Here is a 20,590-nt window from a genome sequence, read left to right on the forward strand (position 1 = left end):
CATGAGGATGTTGGTTAGAAGTCTATTATTAAATGCTAGAGAATCAGAATAGGCTGAAGTTTGTATTCATTGACTACATGTACGCTGCAAGTACAGACTCTTTTCCTGTTGGTTCTTTGCAAAGTTGGGACATATGCTGGCAAATGTAACCTTACAGTTGACTTGCCAAATCACTTCCATTTGTTTTTTTAATAAAAGATATTGGAAGTAAATTCTTTATGGGTCATTATAAATACTTTGCTTTAAAAGTACCAAGTAGTCCAATGAATGGACGTGCGCATTTTAGTTTCACTTTCAAATTAGCGCCAATTTGGGGGTGGATTGCTTGAATGGTGAGTTCATTACTATTATTCTTAATGAAAAACACAACAACAAGTCGATATGAAGAGGGCTTGGTCGAATACATTTTCATTAGTCGGTTGGTCGCAAAAAAAATCACGTGAAAAAATGACGCAATCAGGGGCTGCGCACTGCGCAGTCAGTGTATGACATGACATCAAAGCAACGAGAGATCAACGAGATCTGATGAAGGATGAACTAAAAATGTACTTGGCAGATTAAACAAAGGTTGATTCGGGACCATTGGCATGGTGGCAATAAAATGAACATCGATATCCAAAGCTCGCTAAAGCAGCCAAACGCCTCCACTGTATCCCTTCCACATCCACTCCATCAGAGCGCATCTTTTCAAAGGCCGGCTTCATTGTGAACAAGTCGAGAAGCTCCCTTCTTCAACAATGTGGACAAGCTGGTGTTCCTCTCACATAATATGAAAAAAATAAAATCGAATTGAAAGCTTAGGTAAGAATGCTTAATTTCCTTTTTGTAGTGTTTCTGTTTGCTATCCGTTAGGCTATATTTAAAAAAAACGGGTATTTTTATAACGGGTAGGCTATACAAATAAATAAATACATATTTTTATTTATTCGTTTTTATATAATGCAGAAGTTGTTTTTTATTCTGTAAGAAAAATTAGTCTGATGTTTGCAATTTGTTGTTTTAGGTCAAGACTCATCCGTCGTCTTAATGGCAGTTTGCGGCTTTGCTCTGATATTTTTTATTTGTATTAGTGTTCTTTAAATTATTCGTTCCACATTTTGTCTTAAATATAGTTGTTCTAAACAATTTAATCAAATACTTAGGCTGTTGATTTGTTTGCCGCCTTCTTTTTTATTCTAAGTTTTGGCGTTGTGCCATGTGCATAAATTAAATTGTTCATTTTTGTTAATTTTCCTTTTGAACAATATAAAAATTATATTAATTTTCCACTGTATTTTTATACCAAACAGCGTTTTTGCTACAGTATTTATTTGGGGTTTTTTGCCTTGTTTTGTACTAGGCCTAAGTTACTAATAAGTTTATTTAATTTATTTTAAAAGAACGAATTTTATTTTATTTTATTCAAAACTGTTTTGTTTTTTTTTGACATGTAACTGTTACAGTTTGTATTTTTGATAATAAATGATTAAAATGCACAGGCAGTCGGATTGCTGTTTTTATGTTATAATTAGCCTATAACGTTCTGGCCACTGATTTTTGTGTAAGCGCTGTATACTTTAAACGCTTTACTATTCTGTTTTAAGCGCTTAATTTTCATTTTGAACGCGCTAATATCATGCTTTAGCATTTTCTGTCATATGGAAGTGTTAAACTTCAACTTGGACTATACCTTTCCTTGTATATACGCAAGTTTTTATATTAATATCATAAATTAACGATTATTCGACTAATCGCTAAAATGCAGGAGTGTTAGTCGACTAGGAATATCTTTAGTCGGGGGCAGCCCTAGCAGCGACTCTCGTTCAAATCACGGTTTATTGAGCAGACACCTTCAGTTTTTAATTGTAGTGTCTGTTCTCTAACTGAACTAAATTATTTTATAAAAAAAAACAAAATTGTTTAATCGGTGGTGCCGCGGTTCTTGAACACTGGTAACAGTTGTGGGAATGCAAATTTGTTAAAATGTTTAATTTAGGTTTACATTGAATTTAGCATGTTAAGGTTAGGTATAAATTATGATTATCAGAGTTTTCTAGCAAACGACTCTGGTCAGTCCTGTTTTACTGAAACTCTTGGAGTTTGTGTTTTAGCAAGAAAGTCCAGCCAGTCCTGTACTCGGGTCTCAGTGTTTGAATAGATATGCTGAGTGGATTAGGGTGGGCAATGCTCTCAGTCTAAAACCAGTTCCTAAACCTGTCTTTTTCAGTTCCTGCCCCTAAATGTATATAAACTGTAAGAGAACATTCACGTCAGGCTTGGTGACTGCAGCTGCCGACGGCTCGTGTTCTCAATAAAGAAACCTGCTGAAGAAGCAACCAAGTCTCCTGGTCTTTCGATTCTAAGTTCACAACACAGTCAACACCGACTATCGTAGCAAGCCTGATATTCAGCCAGCTTTCCTCAACTGTACAGGATTATTGATTAGCGCTAGGCTTACTTGACAGGTTCTGGCGCTGGTCTGAAGATCAACCGGGAATCAAAGCGCACGGGAGCCACCACTGCGGTCGGGCCGTGATCCGAGGAGCCCGGGGCATCACGGGTCTCTTTAGGGCACATCTGATGAACAAACAGCACACATGACACAAAGAAACCAAAACACACACATCCAGAATCTAGTCGGAAATCATTTTTGCATTACGGTGGATAGCGGATATGCTGGCCAAATACAGATCAGTGTATATCAGTGTACGAGCAGAATCTGGTGTATAAAGACCTTACTTGATGAATCGTTAGGTTTTTATTACTTTAGAATGAGGCATTTCTCTCTACACACACCGCGGGTCCGCTTACATCCACGTGTTTCTACGGTGGCCCTGAACGGACAAACGCGTTTCGTCACTATGTTGTTCTTCGTGTAAAGAAGCGAGCTAAAGTCAGCGAACACAACACTGACACAGTGATGAACAAGTAACAATAATATTCACAATAACACAGCTTTTTACTGAATAATTTAGTAAACCTAATTTATTAATGTATCTTTGTAAAGGAACCTCGTTGTTTAACTGGCTACTCTCTGCTGTCTCAGACGATGACATCACTTCCTGTCGGCCACCGTAACTTCTGTTGGGTGCAATTCACAACCTCACCACTAGATGGTGCTAAACATCACACAATGCACCTTTAAAGCGTTTGAATGGCTCTATCATGATGAGGTGTGTGTAGACTCACGAAGGCAGGCAGCATGTCGTGGTATGTGGTGGTGGTGTGGTGCTGGTACTGGAGGGCTGACGGGGCGGGTCTGCGGGTCTGAACGGGCTGAACGGGTCTCAGTGACGGCTCCTTCACATCAGGAGACGGGGCAGCAGCAGTGGAGGAGGAGGAGGAGGGTGATGAAGAAGATGGAGGAAGAGGAGGAAGAGGAAGAGGAGTGATGGCCTCAGCTGAGCCGATGCTCCTGGTGTCCGGGTCGGCAGGAGAAGCAGAACACAGAGCTGGAGGCTGAAGGTTCCTCCCACCACCCTCCCTCCAGCTCGACACGTCTGACAAACACACAAAACACCAGCACGTCAGACAGGCATCATCACATGATTGAGAGCAAAAAGAAAAAAGTAAAGAAAAAAAACAAACAAACAAAACCAAAAAACAACCCCATAGCAACACAGAGATTGACTAGTGATGCACTGGCACTAGTGTTTTCAAAAGTACCGATTTCGGTACCAAGTCGATACTGAAATTGTAAAAATGTGAGGCTTTGAGCGCTGTTGAGCGGCATCATAAACACCTCTGATTGGCCGCTGTGTTCACGCGCTCATCGGACATGTCTGTGATTGGCTATTCCTTTATGTTCTAGTGAACATGTAAACGTAGAGAGGACTCACTCTGTGGGCGGAGGCTTGGTCCGGGCCCATACGACGGATCGAAGACGCTTCTTTCCTTGCCAACCTTGTCCTGTTCTCCTGCTGCTTTCAGCGTCGGAAATTCCTCGTGAGAGAAGGGCTGCAGTCGGCTTGAGACCTTTAAACCTGAACGCCACACAGATGAATGTGAAACATCACAACGAACCACATCTGATCACTCAAAAAATAAAATAATTTGAGATAGGAATAAAGAGATTTTTACCATCTTGATCTACTGCCTTTCCATTGACCTGTGCCCATTGCTTTGGTCCACCTGTACTTGTGCTCTAGAGGAACAAATCACATCAACACACTCCTCATCATGAGGGAAACTCAAATCTCTCAATGGCCACGTTTACATGCAACCAAAATAATCCGTTAGTAATCAATTTGACGGCTCAATCGGACTGAAAATCCTTCATGTAAACGCCTTAATCGATCCGAAATGACATTTCGATCGGATTGAACGGGAAGGTTTATTCCTTTTCTGATCCGATCGAGAGATCATGTAAACACTTGATCGGATTAAACCGAAACTGTAAGGACTGCGCATGCGCAATGTAGAAATAGCGTAATGACGTAGAAATAGCGTAATGATGGACGTAGAAATAGTGTAATGATGTAGAAATAGCGTAATGACGTAGAAATAGCGTAATGTATAAATAGCATAATGATGGACGTAGAAATAGCGTAATGATGTAGAAATAGCGTAATGACGTAGAAATAGCGTAATGACGTAGAAATAGCGTAATGACGTAGAAATAGCGTAATGACGTAGAAATAGCGTAATGACATAGAAATAACGTAATGATGGACGTAGAAATAGCGTAATGACGTAGAAATAACGTAATGATGGACGTAGAAATAGCGTAATGACGTAGAAATAACGTAATGATGGACGTAGAAATAGCGTAATGACATAGAAATAGCGCAATGACGTAGAAATAGCGTAATGACGTAGAAATAACGTAATGACATAGAAATAGCGTAATGACATAGAAATAGCGTAATGACATAGAAATAGCGCAATGACATAGAAATAGCGTAATGACATAGAAATAGCGCAATGACATAGAAATAGCGTAATGACGTAGAAATAACGTAATGATGGACGTAGAAATAGCGTAATGACATAGAAATAGCGTAATGACATAGAAATAGCGCAATGACGTAGAAATAGCGCAATGACGTAGAAATGACGTAATGATGGACATAGAAATAGCGTAATGACAGAAATAGCGTAATGACATAGAAATAGCGCAATGACGTAGAAATAGCGTAATGACGTAGAAATAGCGTAATGACATAGAAATAGCGCAATGACATAGAAATAGCGCAATGACATAGAAATAGCGCAATGACGTAGAAATAGCGTAATGACGTAGAAATAACGTAATGATGGACGTAGAAATAGCGTAATGACATAGAAATAGCGTAATGACATAGAAATAGCGCAATGACGTAGAAATAGCGCAATGACGTAGAAATAACGTAATGATGGACGTAGAAATAGCGTAATGACATAGAAATAGCGTAATGACATAGAAATAGCGCAATGACGTAGAAATAGCGCAATGACGTAGAAATAGCGCAATGACGTAGAAATGACGTAGAAATAGCGTAATGACGTAGAAATAGCGTAATGATGGACGTAGAAATAGCGTAATGATGGACGTAGAAATAGCGTAATGGACGTAGAAATAGCGTAATGATGGACGTAGAAATAGCGTAATGTTGAAATAGCGCAATGATGTAGAAATAGCGTAATGACGTAGAAATAGCGTAATAGCGTAATGATGGACGTAGAAATAGCGTAATGATGGACGTAGAAATAGCGTAATGGACGTAGAAATAGCGTAATGATGGACGTAGAAATAGCGTAATGTTGAAATAGCGCAATGATGTAGAAATAGCGTAATGACGTAGAAATAGCGTGATGACGTAGAAATAGCGTAATAGCGTAATGACGTAGAAATAGCGTGATGACGTAGAAACAGCGTGATGACGTAGAAATAGTGTAATGACGTAGAAATAGCGTGATGACGTAGAAATAGCGTAATGACGTAGAAATAGCGTAATAGCGTAATGACGTAGAAATAGCGTGATGACGTAGAAATAGCGAAATAGCGTAATAGCGTAATGACGTAGAAATAGCGTGATGACGTAGAAATAGCGTAATAGCGTAATGACGTAGAAATAGCGTGATGACGTAGAAATAGCGTAATGACGTAGAAATAGCGTGATGACGTAGAAATAGCGTGATGACGTGTGACGCGCTGAACGAGCTGTTCTCCTGTTGAATAAAGTGTGGTATAAACGAGTGTGTCGTCCTCCTATAATCCTCCTTTCTCTGTGTGTGTGAGTGGAGCAGAACAACAGCCCTCCAGTGCTGCTTCAGACGCTCATCCACACACGACTGGTTTTGGGCATTTTTACTGCGGTAGCACAAAGCAGCAGCACAACGGTTCATACACTCATCTCCAAATTATGACCAGAAATCTGCTGATTAAAGCAAGAACCAGTGTAGGAGAATAGTTATTATGAAACAGCGGGACACTCTGTATATTCGTGCAGTGTGCGCATGTCAAAAAATATATTCCGATTTGAATCTTGTGACATAAACACACACCAACCTGATCACATATTCAGCGTTCATGTACACACTGCGTTCAGATTCATCAATCGGAATGAATTGGAATTGAAACAAAGGTTGTGCATGTAAACGTGGCCAGTGAAGAGAAGCTGAAGGGTCTGTACCTCCTGGCTGGTGATTGGCGTGGGCTTCTGAAGATTGGAGACAGATTTCTGTAAAGCCAGCGGTGGCTGCGACTCCGGCAGCTGTGCTGAAGATGCAACGGAACTGGAGGAGGAAAACCAGAGACGAAACCGTCAGCCAATCAGACGTTCACATACAAAAATAGAGCTGGATATTTTGAGAACCAAGTCATTTTAAAGGGGTGGTTGATTATGATTTCACTTTTCTAACTTTAGTTAGTGTGTAATGTTGCTGTTTGAGCATAAACAACATCTGCAAATACACAATGCTCAAAGTTCAAAGCAAAGGAAGATTCTTTTAAGGACTACAACAAACGACTGACAGGGACTACAATGAGCTTCCTCCCGGGTTAGTGACATCACAAACCCTAAGATTTACATAAACCCCGCCCCCGGGAACACGCAACAAAGGGGGTGAGTCCATGTTGAGAAGAGGTAATCGGAGCTGCTAACACACACACACACACACACACACACACACACACACACACACGAGCTGTTGAAGCTCCGCCCTCTGTGTCGGGAGCAGCAGCTCATTTGCATTTAAAGGAACACACAAAACAAGACGTTTTTGCTCAGCCTCAAAAAGGGACAATTTGAACATGCTTATATTTATACATATATATATATATATATATATACACACACACAATATATTTTAGGTTTATTGCACAATATGCATATATATTCAAATATTTAAGTATTTTGAGAGAGTAGAGAGATTGACGTCGATTACGTCATTCACAGTGATTCATGGCAGTGGGCGGAGCTAAAAAGTGTTTTGCTGGTTTTGACTCTGATTAGTGGGATTTTCTGTATAGCATCATGGGTAATGTAGTTTTTCACCAGGAATTCCACTGTTAAACAATTATTTTAAACTAAGTTGAAATAATGCGGGCTGACGGCTTCAAAAGAGGCAAATGCTTTCGATTAACAACCTCGTCGCTCACAATTATTGATTGTTAATCATCTGATCGTGGTTATTACACAACCGTCGTGATTTCATGATCACACTAAGCCATATCACGTTCTAAGAACCAGGTATTGTCAAAATTCTGGGGAGTTACCAGGTAACACAGAGTAACACCATCGCCTTTTATTGGCATCCCTGGCTCACATGCGAGCTCGTGCAGCGCTGACACAAGCAATCCGTACATGAAATAAATGTATTATGCGATTTCATCATACAGTAACCAGGACCCCACCCTCAACCAGTTTATTTTTGGATTTACACAACTCGTGTGGGTCATACTTTTCGAAAAAACACTTCCCTGAAAAACACAGCATCTCCCTTTCTCTTTACACACATGCCTTTCTTAAAGTCCCCCTGTGGTGTAAATCCAGTTTTTAATGTAGTTTATGTGTCTATGTTGTGTTTTTAATCTGCTTTAAGACAAACCATGTGTAAATTCATAAGTCGACTCCATTGCTGAGTATTTCCTCCTTAAAACTGCAGTGAACCAAAGACAGTCTCAAAAACACGCTTTGAAATCGCTGGTGTTTCTGACGTCACAAACTAGCCAAATCAGATCAATGTGTGATCGTCAACCAGTGGATCTCTGAGCTGAGTGAGTGAGTGGAGGCGGGGCTCATTTGCATATTCATAGAACCACGCATACTAAATGAGGCAAGGGTGTCGAGTTACATTCAAGATATTTTAAGGCATTTTTAAGGAAAAAAACATTTAAATATGTAATTTTGGTGATCAAAGATGAGTTTTAAGGGATACAGCGGGACTTTAACACAAGCCGCTCTGCATGACAATCACTGCAGACACACCTGCTGTAAACGACTCAAAACACTCTACCGCTCACCATCTGTCCTCACACAGGCCACACTAGAAATGTTTTACTGAGCACTCGGGCCTGACCTCTTTGGATCGGGTTGATCCTGCTTGTTTGCCCATCCTGTACCGTCTTTGGGCACGATAAACACGTTGGGATCGTTTCCTTTACTCTCAGACTTCAGGCTCGGCAGGTGAGCGGGAGGAGGCATGCGCCGGGCAGCGGCCACTTTGCCAAGACTCTGTAAGCCATGTCGTGCAACAACTGCAGGAGACAGGAGAGAGGCGGTCAAAACAGACATGTACAGGGAAACATCATACAGTCAAACCAACATTTATTCAGACGCCTTCAACATTTCTCACATTATCAGTTTATTCGCTATAGTTTAGAGAATGGTACTAAAATATGAGCAGAACTGAGCGTTTTGTCCGTCCTTCTGTTAGACTGTCTCACACATGAATTATGTTGAATATCTGTCAGCTGTTGAATTTAACTACACAATTAGATAATACCAGTTTAGCTCAACCAATCACCAAGCAATGCTTCATTGTGTTCAGTCTGTGTGTAAAAAGAGCATTAGCAATTAAAGAAAACACACTTCAGCAAAACATGATCAGCTCAAAGTGTCCGAATCATTTTTGGTCACAAATGATTATAAATTATTTAAAAAAAACTGGTGTCTGAATCATTTTTGGTTTGACTGTGTCATGGGACACATAGGACAGATGGGATAGGATAAATGTGAATATAAAGCGATCATCATATACATCATTTCACACGAGACGCCTTGGTGCCGCTCAACATGTTGTGGATGAGATACATGTGAATATGAAGCAATTTGACATTTAAGGAAAGGCCTTGTGAAATCAGTGAACATTTGACAGCTTGAATGCATGACATCTGCATGGGGACGACTCCAAGTCTGAGGAACACCACATCTACTTCAAATATTTGTGATTAATTGAATGCGTGAATAAGACAGGGTTCATACAGACGCTGTAAAATCTAATTCCAGGACTTTAAGCACTACTTTTTTGTTTTTTTTCATGGACTACAATCAGAGATCTCACTTATCAAACAAACAAACAAATATTTGATTTTTCTTCATTATCTTTTAAATTCTAAAAAGGTAAATGGATAAATAAAAATAAGCAAATAAAACAAAACGGTACAGATAAAGTGCAGCAGATGCAATGACTAGCAACTTTAACCATTGAAAGGATAATGACAAAAATATCACTTTTCTTATGTTTTTCTGCCATGAATAAATGATTGACCTGAAGAATAAAAGCTGTATCATTTACTTGGATATTTATATGAGCAATATCACACTCATAGCTAGGGATGGGAACCGAGAACCGGTTCTTCTTCAGAACCGGTGCCCAGTGAATCGATTCCTTGGAACCGTTAGTATGCCTGCTTAACGATTCCGCTTATCGGTTCCGCTCGTTCAAATGTGACACGACGTCACACACGTGCTGCGTTGTTTTGGTTCAGAACGTAGCAAACACTATGAGCAAACATGGCATCGAGTCAGAAGCGCTCTGACCGCGTCCTAACTACATGCGACGCGACGGCGCGACGCGATAAAAAGTATAATTTTCCATGTTAATCAAAGTTTAACCAGCCGCGACACGCGACGATTCTATTTGAAACGGATCCTATTTTACTGCGACGTCGCGCTGGAACAACAATCTCAAGTGTGGCAATGATAATATCAGGTACTATTTATGTGCTTTATTTAATGTTAAAAGCGTGTATAAAGTGACTGAATATCATTTAGTGCTCCCAGCTTTGTAGCTGTAAAAACAACAATGGATAAGTCACATCAGATCTTGAAATTAAACAAATGGAAACAAAAACGTTCAAAATGTGAAGAAAACCCGTGTATTATTTGACAAAGATTGTTTTAGTAACTCAATAGCCTAATCCAAATGAGCACTGTTAATATTCCAAAAGACACAAGCTCTTCCTAAACTGTTTTCAGTCTGTGTTTTTAGTTTTTATGGCACATAAATGGCAGTTTTATTTATTTTTTTGTCCGGACCAATGAATGTGAAAATTGTCAATTTCCTAATCCTAAGGCACTCTTCTTGATAAACTTTCAAGGCACACACTAGTGTGCCATGGCATACTGGTTGAGAAACACTGCCCTAGGCTATAGGTCCCTGGACTTTACTTTGAGAAGTAGCTCACCTACTTAGGTTTGTTCTGAGGTTGCTACACATAATTTGTGTATACTCTGTGCTGTGTCTTCTGATCAGATATTAAAGCGAGTTAATACAAACAAATTTGTACTTATTCCCTCACCCAATAAGAATCGATAAGAGAATCGATAAGGAATCGGATCGATAAGCAATATCGATAATGGAATCGGAATCGTTAAATTCTTATCAATTCCCATCCCTACTAATAGCCATGAGAAATACCTCTATATCTACATCAGACGCACTGCAGCTTTAATTCTGTGTGAAAAGATTGTTTTACCGATAAAATAAAAAAATTATTTCCCATATATTGTCTTTCAATAATTCAAGCACTACTTCCAGGTCATTTTCAAGTTCATGTTTTACAAGGCTTAAATTTCAAAGAGTCAAATCCCAGTGCTTTAAGCATCTCGCCCGGACCCTGATAAGAGTATCAGTCAGAACTACATATGGATGTCATGTCTGAATATTGAGTTCTGGAGACTCACCTGTGGTTTTCTGAGTTTCTATTGACTTCCCTTTGTACTTGTCAAATAGGCTGAGTGATGAATACTTGCTTTTCCCATCCTTGGACTTGGTTATTTGCCCCAAACGATCGGACATTGCGATGTAATGTCATCGAGTATGGGAATTTTTCTTTGCACCTCTTCCTCAGTACCGTCTGTTTCTGTGGAAAGACACGACAGAAGAAGAATGAACACCTGTACGAGACTGAACCGCGCTGTGTAACGGCTTCAGCGCCACGAAGAGGATCTGGATCAGACACATCTCAAAGCTGGTCAACAGCAAAACACAACCTTGGACAGAATTATTAGCCAGGTCAGGTGGAAACACACACTAAAGCCAAACCAGAGTCTTGGACTGCGTGAGGTCAAAGCAACATCATGTTCAAGACAACAGAAGTGTTGCACAACATCACAGATTTAACACTTTCATGCTTCACAAACTGTAAAAAGACACTGTAAAAGTACACAAACTAAATATGGTAAGCAGAAGCTCAAACATGAACCAAAGTAAATGAGTAAAATGCCATTTGATATCATGTCTTGTTTTCTGGGGAAATTATTCAAAATTAAGTGATTTGTTGCTTTAAAAAAGCTAAATGATCTGCCAATGGGGTACAAAAAATCATCTTAAATCAAATATAAACAAGATTATTTTTCTGACCGCATTAGTAGATAATTTTGCTTGTTTTAAGCAAAAACTCATTTAATTTTGATTTATTTCCCCAGAAAACAGGACATAATATCTTATGTCATTTTATTACTCTAGTAAATGCATCTTGATTTAAGAATTGTTTGATATTTGGACTGGAAACAAGACAGAAATACCGAGTAAGAAAAGCATGTTTTGTAGTGCGTCACTATATTTGATGCGCTGATCAAAGTTTTTATGTGACTAAAAGTTCACATTAAATCTGTTCATCATATAAAGTAGTCGTGTCACTTCAGGAGATTTTACATGGACTTTCTTTCAATGGAGGGGCAGATTTCAGTCCAAATATCTTGATGAAAAAGTCTTGAATTTAGAGAACATGAGGATGATGTCGGATGAACCAACGCTTTAAAGGAATAATTCCCACACGGTCACTAATGGTGTTTCTGTAACACACACCGTCCGCTCTAACTGAGGAGAAGAGCAGCGTGAACGTCTGCGAAACATCTGCGTTCCTGTCCCATACACCTTTAGAAATGAGGAAATAATCTTCAGCTTCAATTTACACTAAAACAATCCGGAGACATCTAAATGTTTATTAGAGAAAGGAGATTCACAGACAGTAAATTCAGACAGATTCAAAGCCCCAGAAAAGACTTGTATGGTCCCAAAAATGTATTGGTCCCACCTTATATTAAGTATCTTTTGTAATAACATTTATATAAATCATTTGAAACAATGCACTTACTGTTTGTTCATATACACACGTCCCTAACATTACTGTATCCCACATCAATAGCAGCACAAGTGTTTCACAACATCAACAACACAATAAATACACTGTAAATAATTATGTTTTTGATGCAAGTACCAGTTAAAGACGCCTAATATGAAGTGGGACCACTTTATTTTACAGTGTTTGTTACTCGGGTAATAACAGTGAATTATACACACAGTAACTAACCCTAAACCAAGCCCTAACCGTAATTATACAGTAAATACATGTAATTAATTAATATCACTCAGTACTTGAACAAAGACACCTGACCTTTAAAAGAAATCAAGTGCGTGAACACTAACACACAAAGAGTTATATTTCCACTCAGATACATGGCCTTCATCATCATCATCAGAGCTAAACTCAGACTCAAACATGACAGAACTGAGAAATACACAAACACAGAGTTCACGAGAAAACGAGCACACATTACACAAGACGACGATTGTGGACTCGAAGTGATTTATTAGCGAAATATGAAATTGGTGCCAGGCTAAATAAAACCAACACATACGTCAAATCCACTCTTTAAACTACAATCTGCTGTAAGTGAATCAAGAGAATCGTTATATTCACTTCCACTGAATCTCTCGGTTACAACACGAACTCGTCAGTTAGCATGAGATGTAAACAGAAGCTCTCCAGCCTGATTCCTGAACAAACAGCTCATTTCACACACATTTGATCAACACGATCACACACTACAGTCTGTAAATATACGCGTGAGTGCTGATTAATAACGATATTTGATCTAATCTGCGAGATTTTGACAAATTCTCAGAGAGCTTTAGCAATGCTAACGGAGATTAGCCGCGAGCCGCTTCTGATGTATAAACTTCAGCAGGACCGACAAACGAGCTTCAAACATGGACAGAATCGCCAGTATCGCGGGTGTTTAATTAAAATAGACCAGTATATTGAGTAATCAATGCGTTAATGAGGGTTTTGAGTGGACTTGTTGATGTGTGAGGCGATTAAAAATGGCTGCTCCTCAGAACAAAGCGACACAAACACTCAGACATCCTGCGACAAACCGACGCGAAACACACGAATAACCGCACGGAGCGCGCGAATAACTCACCGATTAAACGTATGACTGTCACTTCAGATCACATATATCGATATATTTCCACCGGAGAGAAAAACTCGGCAGGATGGATGGAGATTTCTCAGTGTTTTTCTCTGTTCGCTTGTTATCGGGTTTTCCCGGCCTGAGAGTGAAGCTGCTGCTGCTGCCGCCCAGAGCGGATATGACGTCACCAGCGAGCACAGCGCCGCCTGCAGGAGTCAAACACAAATACAAACTCTTGTTTTTTGTTTTTATGGAATATTGCAGGGTTTATTCTAAATGATTTATCTGTGCGCATCATTATTGTGTTAATAATATTGAATCAGAATAAGTTCCTCTTGCTGCATCTCTTCTCTTCTCTGATGATGTGGGCGGGGCAACCTGTCACTCACATGAGATCAGCCAATAGCAAACCACAACTCTCTCAAATTAATCCCCCACTGACACAATCAAGCCCCGCCCACATTTGTTCTTGTTCCTGGAGCGTTTCACGCAACCTTTGTTTAATGCCGTCTTTACGAATTTTCCTTAAACTCAAATTTAACCAAATGTTTGTATTTATTATCGTTCCCATCTTGCAATGCTGCGTTAAGGAATCATTATGCACAACATAATGTGTCGATTAATTAATAACAAAATATACTAATGGCCTTAAATGATACAAGGTATCCCTCTTGTTTTTGGAACAATGGAACAAACGTTTTTATGTTTTTAATTATATGTTTGTTTGTTTTTAAAAAACGATTTGCAAACACGAAATTAAACGAGAAAACGAGAGGCGGGATTTATAGCGCAATGGAGGAACTGCCTTCTGTCACATGACTTTACTTCTGTCACATGACTTCACTTCTGTCACATGACTTCACTCCATTCAGGAGGTCTGTTAAAACTCACTGGGCTCAGAGGAGTGATTTATAGACATTTTAATGCCATATTGCATAATATTTGCATTGTTTTATTTTTGTACAATGGATGGATTTCTCATCCAGTTTTTTTTTTTTTTTTTTAATTTATTTGGGGAAAATTAATTTGGGGAATTGATTGGATGGTTGGATGGTTGTGGTTTGCTATTGGCTGATATGTCTCATGTGACAGGTTGCCCCGCCCACATCACCAGAGAAGAGAAAAGATGCTGCAAGAAGCAAGATTCTAATAAGTTTTGTGTTAATAACAAAATTAAAGAAGTGTCTTACAAAATACTTCACAGAATATATCCTGCTAAGCATGTTTTGGAAAGATTCAAGCTTAATTTTTCATATACTTGTGAATTCTGTGCACTAGAGAAAGAAACGATTTTGCTTTTGTTTTTTCACTGTATTTTCTCAAGATTATTTTGGAAAGATTTAGAAACCTTTATTAATAGGAAACTGAAGTGTACGATGGAAATTTGTGTTTTTGATGTGCTTTTTTATACTCAGAAAGACAATCTGGAATGTAAAGAACAGCATATTATACAGTTTTTTATTTTATTAGGAAAATATCATATTCATAAAAAGAAGTGGGCTCAAGATAAACCAAATTTTCCACATTTTATAAATGACTTTAAATTATATGTACATCTTTTGGAACAAACTAAAAACAAAAAAGCAATGAAAACATGTAATGCTTTGAAAGCACTGGATTTTGTGTAAAATGTTTTTTTGTTTGTTTTTTCTCTCTCTCTTCTGACAGTTAATGTATGTAATAATATGAACATGTGATACCTCTTGTTCCTGTGGCATTGAATAAAAAATAAAAATAAAAAAAAGATGCTGCAAGAGGAACTTATTCTGATTCAAGATTACGAGGCACATGAATTAAAGTCCCCCTGTATTCAATAATCTTTTCCCTTAAAACTCATCTTTGATCACCAAAATTACATATTTAAATGTTTTTTACTTGAAAATGAATAGCATGAATTGCTAGTTTATCCTCATTTAGTATGTGCGGTTCTATGAATATGCAAATGAGCCCCGCCTCCACTCACTCATTCAGCTCAGAGATCCACTGGTTGACGATCACACGTTGATCTGATTGGTTACAAGGTAGTTTGTGACGTCAGAAACACCAGCGATTTCAAAGCGTGTTTTTGAGACTGTCTTTGGTTCACTGCAGTTTTAAGGAGAAAATACTCAGCAATGGAGTCGACTTATGAATTTACACATGCTTTGTCTTATTAAAAACACCTCATTTATAATAAATACTGCAATATTCCAATAAGTGTCCATTTTGATGTCACGCTGATTGACGGCTGGAACTGCGGGTGTCGCTGTTGGCGTTCAGTGAATCTCTGCTCCAGCGGATCTGGTTCTACTCTCTCTCTCTCACACACACACACACACACAGAGACAGCATGGCCGAGAGCGACTGGGACACAGTGACCGTGTTGAGGAAGAAGAACCCCTCTGCCTCTCAGTCCAAATCCAGACAGGTGAGTGTGTTCTGATGATCCGGATCACGGTTCGGGTTCGGGTTCGGGTTCGGCTGGCCAACACGTGGCGCGCGCTGGAATCTAGAATATTCTCTCGATCCATAACAACTCTAGAAAGTTTCATTTTCATGTTCTTGTTGTTTGGACAAACAGAAACAATGTCTGAAATCTGAAACAAGATGTAATGTGGAAAGTGCTTTACAAATAAACTGAATTTGCAATGAAAGCAAATGCGAAGCATGGCAATAAAATGACTAATAAAATATAGGTAACACTTTACAATAAGGTTAATTAGTTAACGTATTAATTAACATGAACTAACAATGAGCAATACATTTGTTACAGTATTTATTAATCTTTGTTCATTAATAATAATGCAGCTGTTCATTGTTTGTTCATGTTAGTTCACAGTGCATTAACTAATGTTAACAAATACAACCTTTGATTTTAATAACGCATTAGTAAATGTTGAAATTAATATTAACTAAGATTAATAAATGCAGTATTGTTCCTTCTTAGTTCATGTTAACTAATTATAACCGAAAATAGAATATTCTCTCGATCAATAACAACTCTAGAAAGTTACATGTTTAATTTTCATGTTCTTGTTGTTCGGACAAACAGAAAAAGTGTCTGAAATTTAAAACAAGTGCTGTGAAACAAGATGTATTGTGGAAAGTGCTTTACAAATAAAGTGAATTTGCATTGAAAGCAACCCTGGTGAAACACACACTTGCAGCGACTCATGCAGTGTACTTCAGTGCTGATGATCACGTCACTTGAAGTGTGCTGTTTTGAAACAACTCATTTTGTACTAAGTATATTTTAGTTGTGATTAAATTGTGTATTTAGTGTACTTTTGTGTACTAAATTGGAACAACTTCAAGTATTCTTAGTATACTTTAAGTATATGCCTATGGGGACTAATTACATGCTTGATTAGTGATCTTAAAGTGTACTTTATTTGTGTTACAAGTACATTACGAGTGCCTTCAAAACATACAAGCGATTATACCATAAGTGTATTATATTTGAGTAATGCTCAGTAATACCTTTGACTTACTCCAAATATTACACATTGCACACTTTGTCTTCAATAACAAATGCACATTAACAAACAAATATTACTTAGCTATACTTTGTACAATATACTATTGTATACTATAATGTATTTTGAAAGTACACTTTCAGGGCATTGTTACAGTGATCATTTCCAGCGCACAGTTAAATATATACCTAAAATATATTTTTAATAAAGTGCATATAAATACACTTTTAAAAAATAAACAGAATGTTCACTTCAAGTATATTTTTCATATTTTATTTTTAAAGATGCTAATAATGCTTTTAACTATTTAGATGCTTTTAATGTATTTAAAGATGGTAAACATTTTTGTTAGTATATTTGCAATATACTATTTAAAAAGGGAATATATTTCAAATATAATAAAGTATACTATTAGGGAAATGTGAAGCATGGAAATAGAACGACTAATGTGTGTGTGTGTGTGTGTGTGTGTGTGTTTCAGGCGGTCGCTGCCGCTCAGAGGCGAGGAGACGACGTCGAGACCACCAAAAAATGTAAAGAAATATAATACTTTAATGCATCTGGCAGTTTGTTCTAATGTTGGGCTGTAGATCTACTTCATCATCATCATCATCATCATCTACAGTAAACCTGCTGACTCAGAGGAATCATCTTTATCTTTAATCATATTAGTATGCTTATGTATTTAATCTATTTCCTATTCGGACACTGATTTTACATTTAACCCTCAAAAGTCCACATTTTTTCAACGAGTCGATCCAGATCTGAGGCTGTTATCTCAAGAAATGAGCTTTAGTTTGTAAGGATGTCATTAGTAAAAGTGTGTAACCAGATCCATGATGGTTCAGTGTTTTAGATGTTCAAAGTTCCAGTTCTCCAGTATTTCCGACAGCTCAGAGTTTTATATAGCGCTTTTCACAATATATTCAATACAGATTGACCCATAAATAAAGAAGAGCTTCCTCTGCTGTGAACTGAATCAAACACATTCAGAGATTAGAAGCGTGGCTTTAGTGAACATGTTTAGGTGTTTATATATCTGTGTTCTTTTTCAGAACGGCATTGATATTTTGTGTGAAGTTGTGCTGGTCTTCTCTATTGTGTCGTATATCGAGTGAAACGCTTCTGGAACAACAACAAATGTGGGCGGGGCTTGATCAGGAATTGATTGGATGATTGGACAGTTGTGGTTTGCTATTGGCTGATCTCATGTGAGTGACAGGTTAAAGCCCCGCCCACATCATCAGAGATGGAACTTATTCTGATTCAACATTATTAACACAATCATGTGCACAGATAATATATGCAGTATTCCCAGATCTGACTTGAGTGTTGTCACCTCAGGGTCGGCGGGTCAGAACAAGCAGCATCTGGTGACGAAGAACACGGCGAAACTGGACCACGAGACGGAGGAGCTCCATCACCAGCGAGTGCCACTGGAAGTGGGGAAAGTGATCCAGAAAGGCCGACAGAACCAGGGTCTGACGCAGAAAGATCTCGCCACTGTAAGCCTGAGCGACCTGAGCCGTCTCTGTCACGGCTCGTGTGTTTAATGCAAACGCAACTTTCAGTCTCTCTCTCTCTCTCTCTCTCTCTCTTTCTCTCTCTCTTTCTCTCTCTCTCTCGAATCAACACTGAAGAGACTTAACCTGCAGTTCATCCACTGGCCACTAGAGGCCGGCTGCAGAAGAGACTCAATCCCATAAACCCTCATGTTAAAATGTCCAACTTTACAGCAGAAAAACATGTTTACAGTCTGGTGCAAAAAGTGGTTTTGGTCTATATCGCTAATTTTGCCCTTCATGACGACTGGGAGGGGGTGAATATTTTTATAACTCATCCGGTGTAAATTATATTAAGGCTTAAAGTTCTGCATAATTCACAATCTGAAAAATTCTGCCTTTTTTATCAAGTTGATCAGAAATGCTCCTTCAGAAATATGTTCTGTGTGTTTGTTCACCAGAAAATCAGTGAGAAGCCTCAGGTCATCGCCGATTACGAGTGTGGGAAGGCCATCCCCAATAATCAAGTCATGGGCAAAATCGAGAGAGCCATTGGTAAGCAGATCATCCAGCCGGTGTTTCATGCTGTCAATTATGCTAACCCAATTATGAGATAAGTCAAAATTATGAGAAAAATAATTTCATTAAAAACATTTGAGTGATTTCACATGTCATGAGTGACTTTTATGTCTTTCTAAGCCAAAATTATGACAAAAAATTTTTTATTTTATTTTTATGACATACCAAGTCATAATTTTGATATAAAAAGTATAAATTATTTCTTAATTCATGACATACTAAGTCACAATTATATGATAAAGTTGAAATTGACAGTCAAAATAATAAACAAATCAAAATTGACACATTTTTTAAAATTATGACATACCAAGTCATGATTATGATAAAAAGTTTAAATTATGACATATAAAAATAGTAAGTCATAATTATGAGATAAAAAGTTAAAATTAATTCTTAAAAAGTCATGAATGACTTTGTCTTTCTAAGTCAAAATTCTGACAAAAAGTTGAAATTACTTACATTGAAATTGACATACTAAGTCAAAATTATATGATAAATTTAAATTATGACATACTAAATCATAATGAGATTAAATGTCTAAATTACAAAAAAAAAGTCATGACATACTAAGTCATAATTATGAGATAAAAAGTCTAAATTATTACTTAATTCATGATTATATGACAGTTGAAATTGAGTCAAAATAATGATAAACATGACTATTATTATGACTTTTTTTTATGGCACACAAAGTCATAATTATTAGATAAAAAGTATAAATGATGACATAAATATTAGTATGTGTGTCATGTCGTGTTAGCAGCCCCTAAGTTAATAACTAATAATCTTTACAATGGAAGTGAATCAATCAAAACTAACTTTATCTGGACAATAACTTTATTCTAGATCTGCTGTAAAGCCCAAACAATCTCTGTTACTGTAATCTCCTGTTCTCACTGTAAAGCTGCTGTGAAACTCTATATTGTTAAAGCGCTGTATAAATGACGGAGACTCGACTTGTTGATCCAGGTCTGAAGCTGCGAGGGAAAGACATCGGGCAGCCGCTGGAGGCCAAACCTGAGAAGAAATGAAGACTCGAATCAGCCGGAACTGGAGTCAAACCCAGTGTGAATCCGGATTAAGAAAACACTCTTCTGATTAAACCAGAGCTGTGATGCGTTTGAGCAGATCCTTGCTTCCAGGAAGACTTTCTCTTGTGGAGATGAAGCCGAGAACCCACTATAATCATTAAAGCACGTTACTTCGGGTTTGCTCGACTGTGGCCTTGATCTGACATGTTCACGTCTCAAAGCTTTATCTGTTGTTGAAGACTTGAATAAAATCAAGATTCAAATCTCATTTTAGAGATGTCATGTACATTACTACTAGCTGAAACGGATTTTCCTTTACCCAAAAACTTTAAAGGGGTGGTGTAATGCCCTTTTCACAAGATGTGAAATAAGTCTCTGATGTCCCCAGAGTGTGTGTGTGTGAAGTTTTAGCTCAA

General features: G+C 38.0%; 2 protein-coding genes across 2 annotated transcripts in view; one reads left to right on the top strand and one right to left on the bottom strand.

Annotated features, from left to right (window-relative positions):
• The window catches only part of prrc2b (proline-rich coiled-coil 2B), a 43,096-nt gene extending 29,320 nt beyond the window's left edge, over positions 1-13,776 (bottom strand). The window contains exons 1-8 of the mRNA XM_084115799.1: positions 13,617-13,776; positions 11,091-11,269; positions 8,482-8,659; positions 6,594-6,696; positions 4,060-4,123; positions 3,819-3,962; positions 3,169-3,479; positions 2,438-2,556 (exon numbers count right to left, since the gene is read on the bottom strand). Of these exons, the coding sequence (XP_083971925.1) occupies positions 2,438-2,556; positions 3,169-3,479; positions 3,819-3,962; positions 4,060-4,123; positions 6,594-6,696; positions 8,482-8,659; positions 11,091-11,205 (1,034 nt within the window). The 5' untranslated portion in view covers positions 11,206-11,269; positions 13,617-13,776. The remainder of the gene's footprint in view (positions 1-2,437; positions 2,557-3,168; positions 3,480-3,818; positions 3,963-4,059; positions 4,124-6,593; positions 6,697-8,481; positions 8,660-11,090; positions 11,270-13,616) is intronic.
• Positions 13,777-15,835: 2,059 nt separating this feature from the next.
• LOC311083152 (endothelial differentiation-related factor 1 homolog) lies at positions 15,836-20,442 on the top strand. The gene is made up of 5 exons (XM_084114484.1): positions 15,836-16,014; positions 17,544-17,595; positions 18,407-18,567; positions 19,026-19,119; positions 20,113-20,442. Exons 1-5 carry the CDS (start codon positions 15,937-15,939, stop codon positions 20,172-20,174), a joined length of 447 nt encoding a protein of 148 aa, XP_083970610.1. The 5' UTR covers positions 15,836-15,936; the 3' UTR covers positions 20,175-20,442.
• The last annotated feature ends 148 nt before the right edge of the window (positions 20,443-20,590 follow it).

This window comes from Abramis brama (genome assembly GCF_963993115.1).
Source record: "Abramis brama genome assembly, chromosome: 5".
Classification (NCBI taxonomy): Eukaryota; Metazoa; Chordata; class Actinopteri; order Cypriniformes; family Leuciscidae; genus Abramis; species Abramis brama.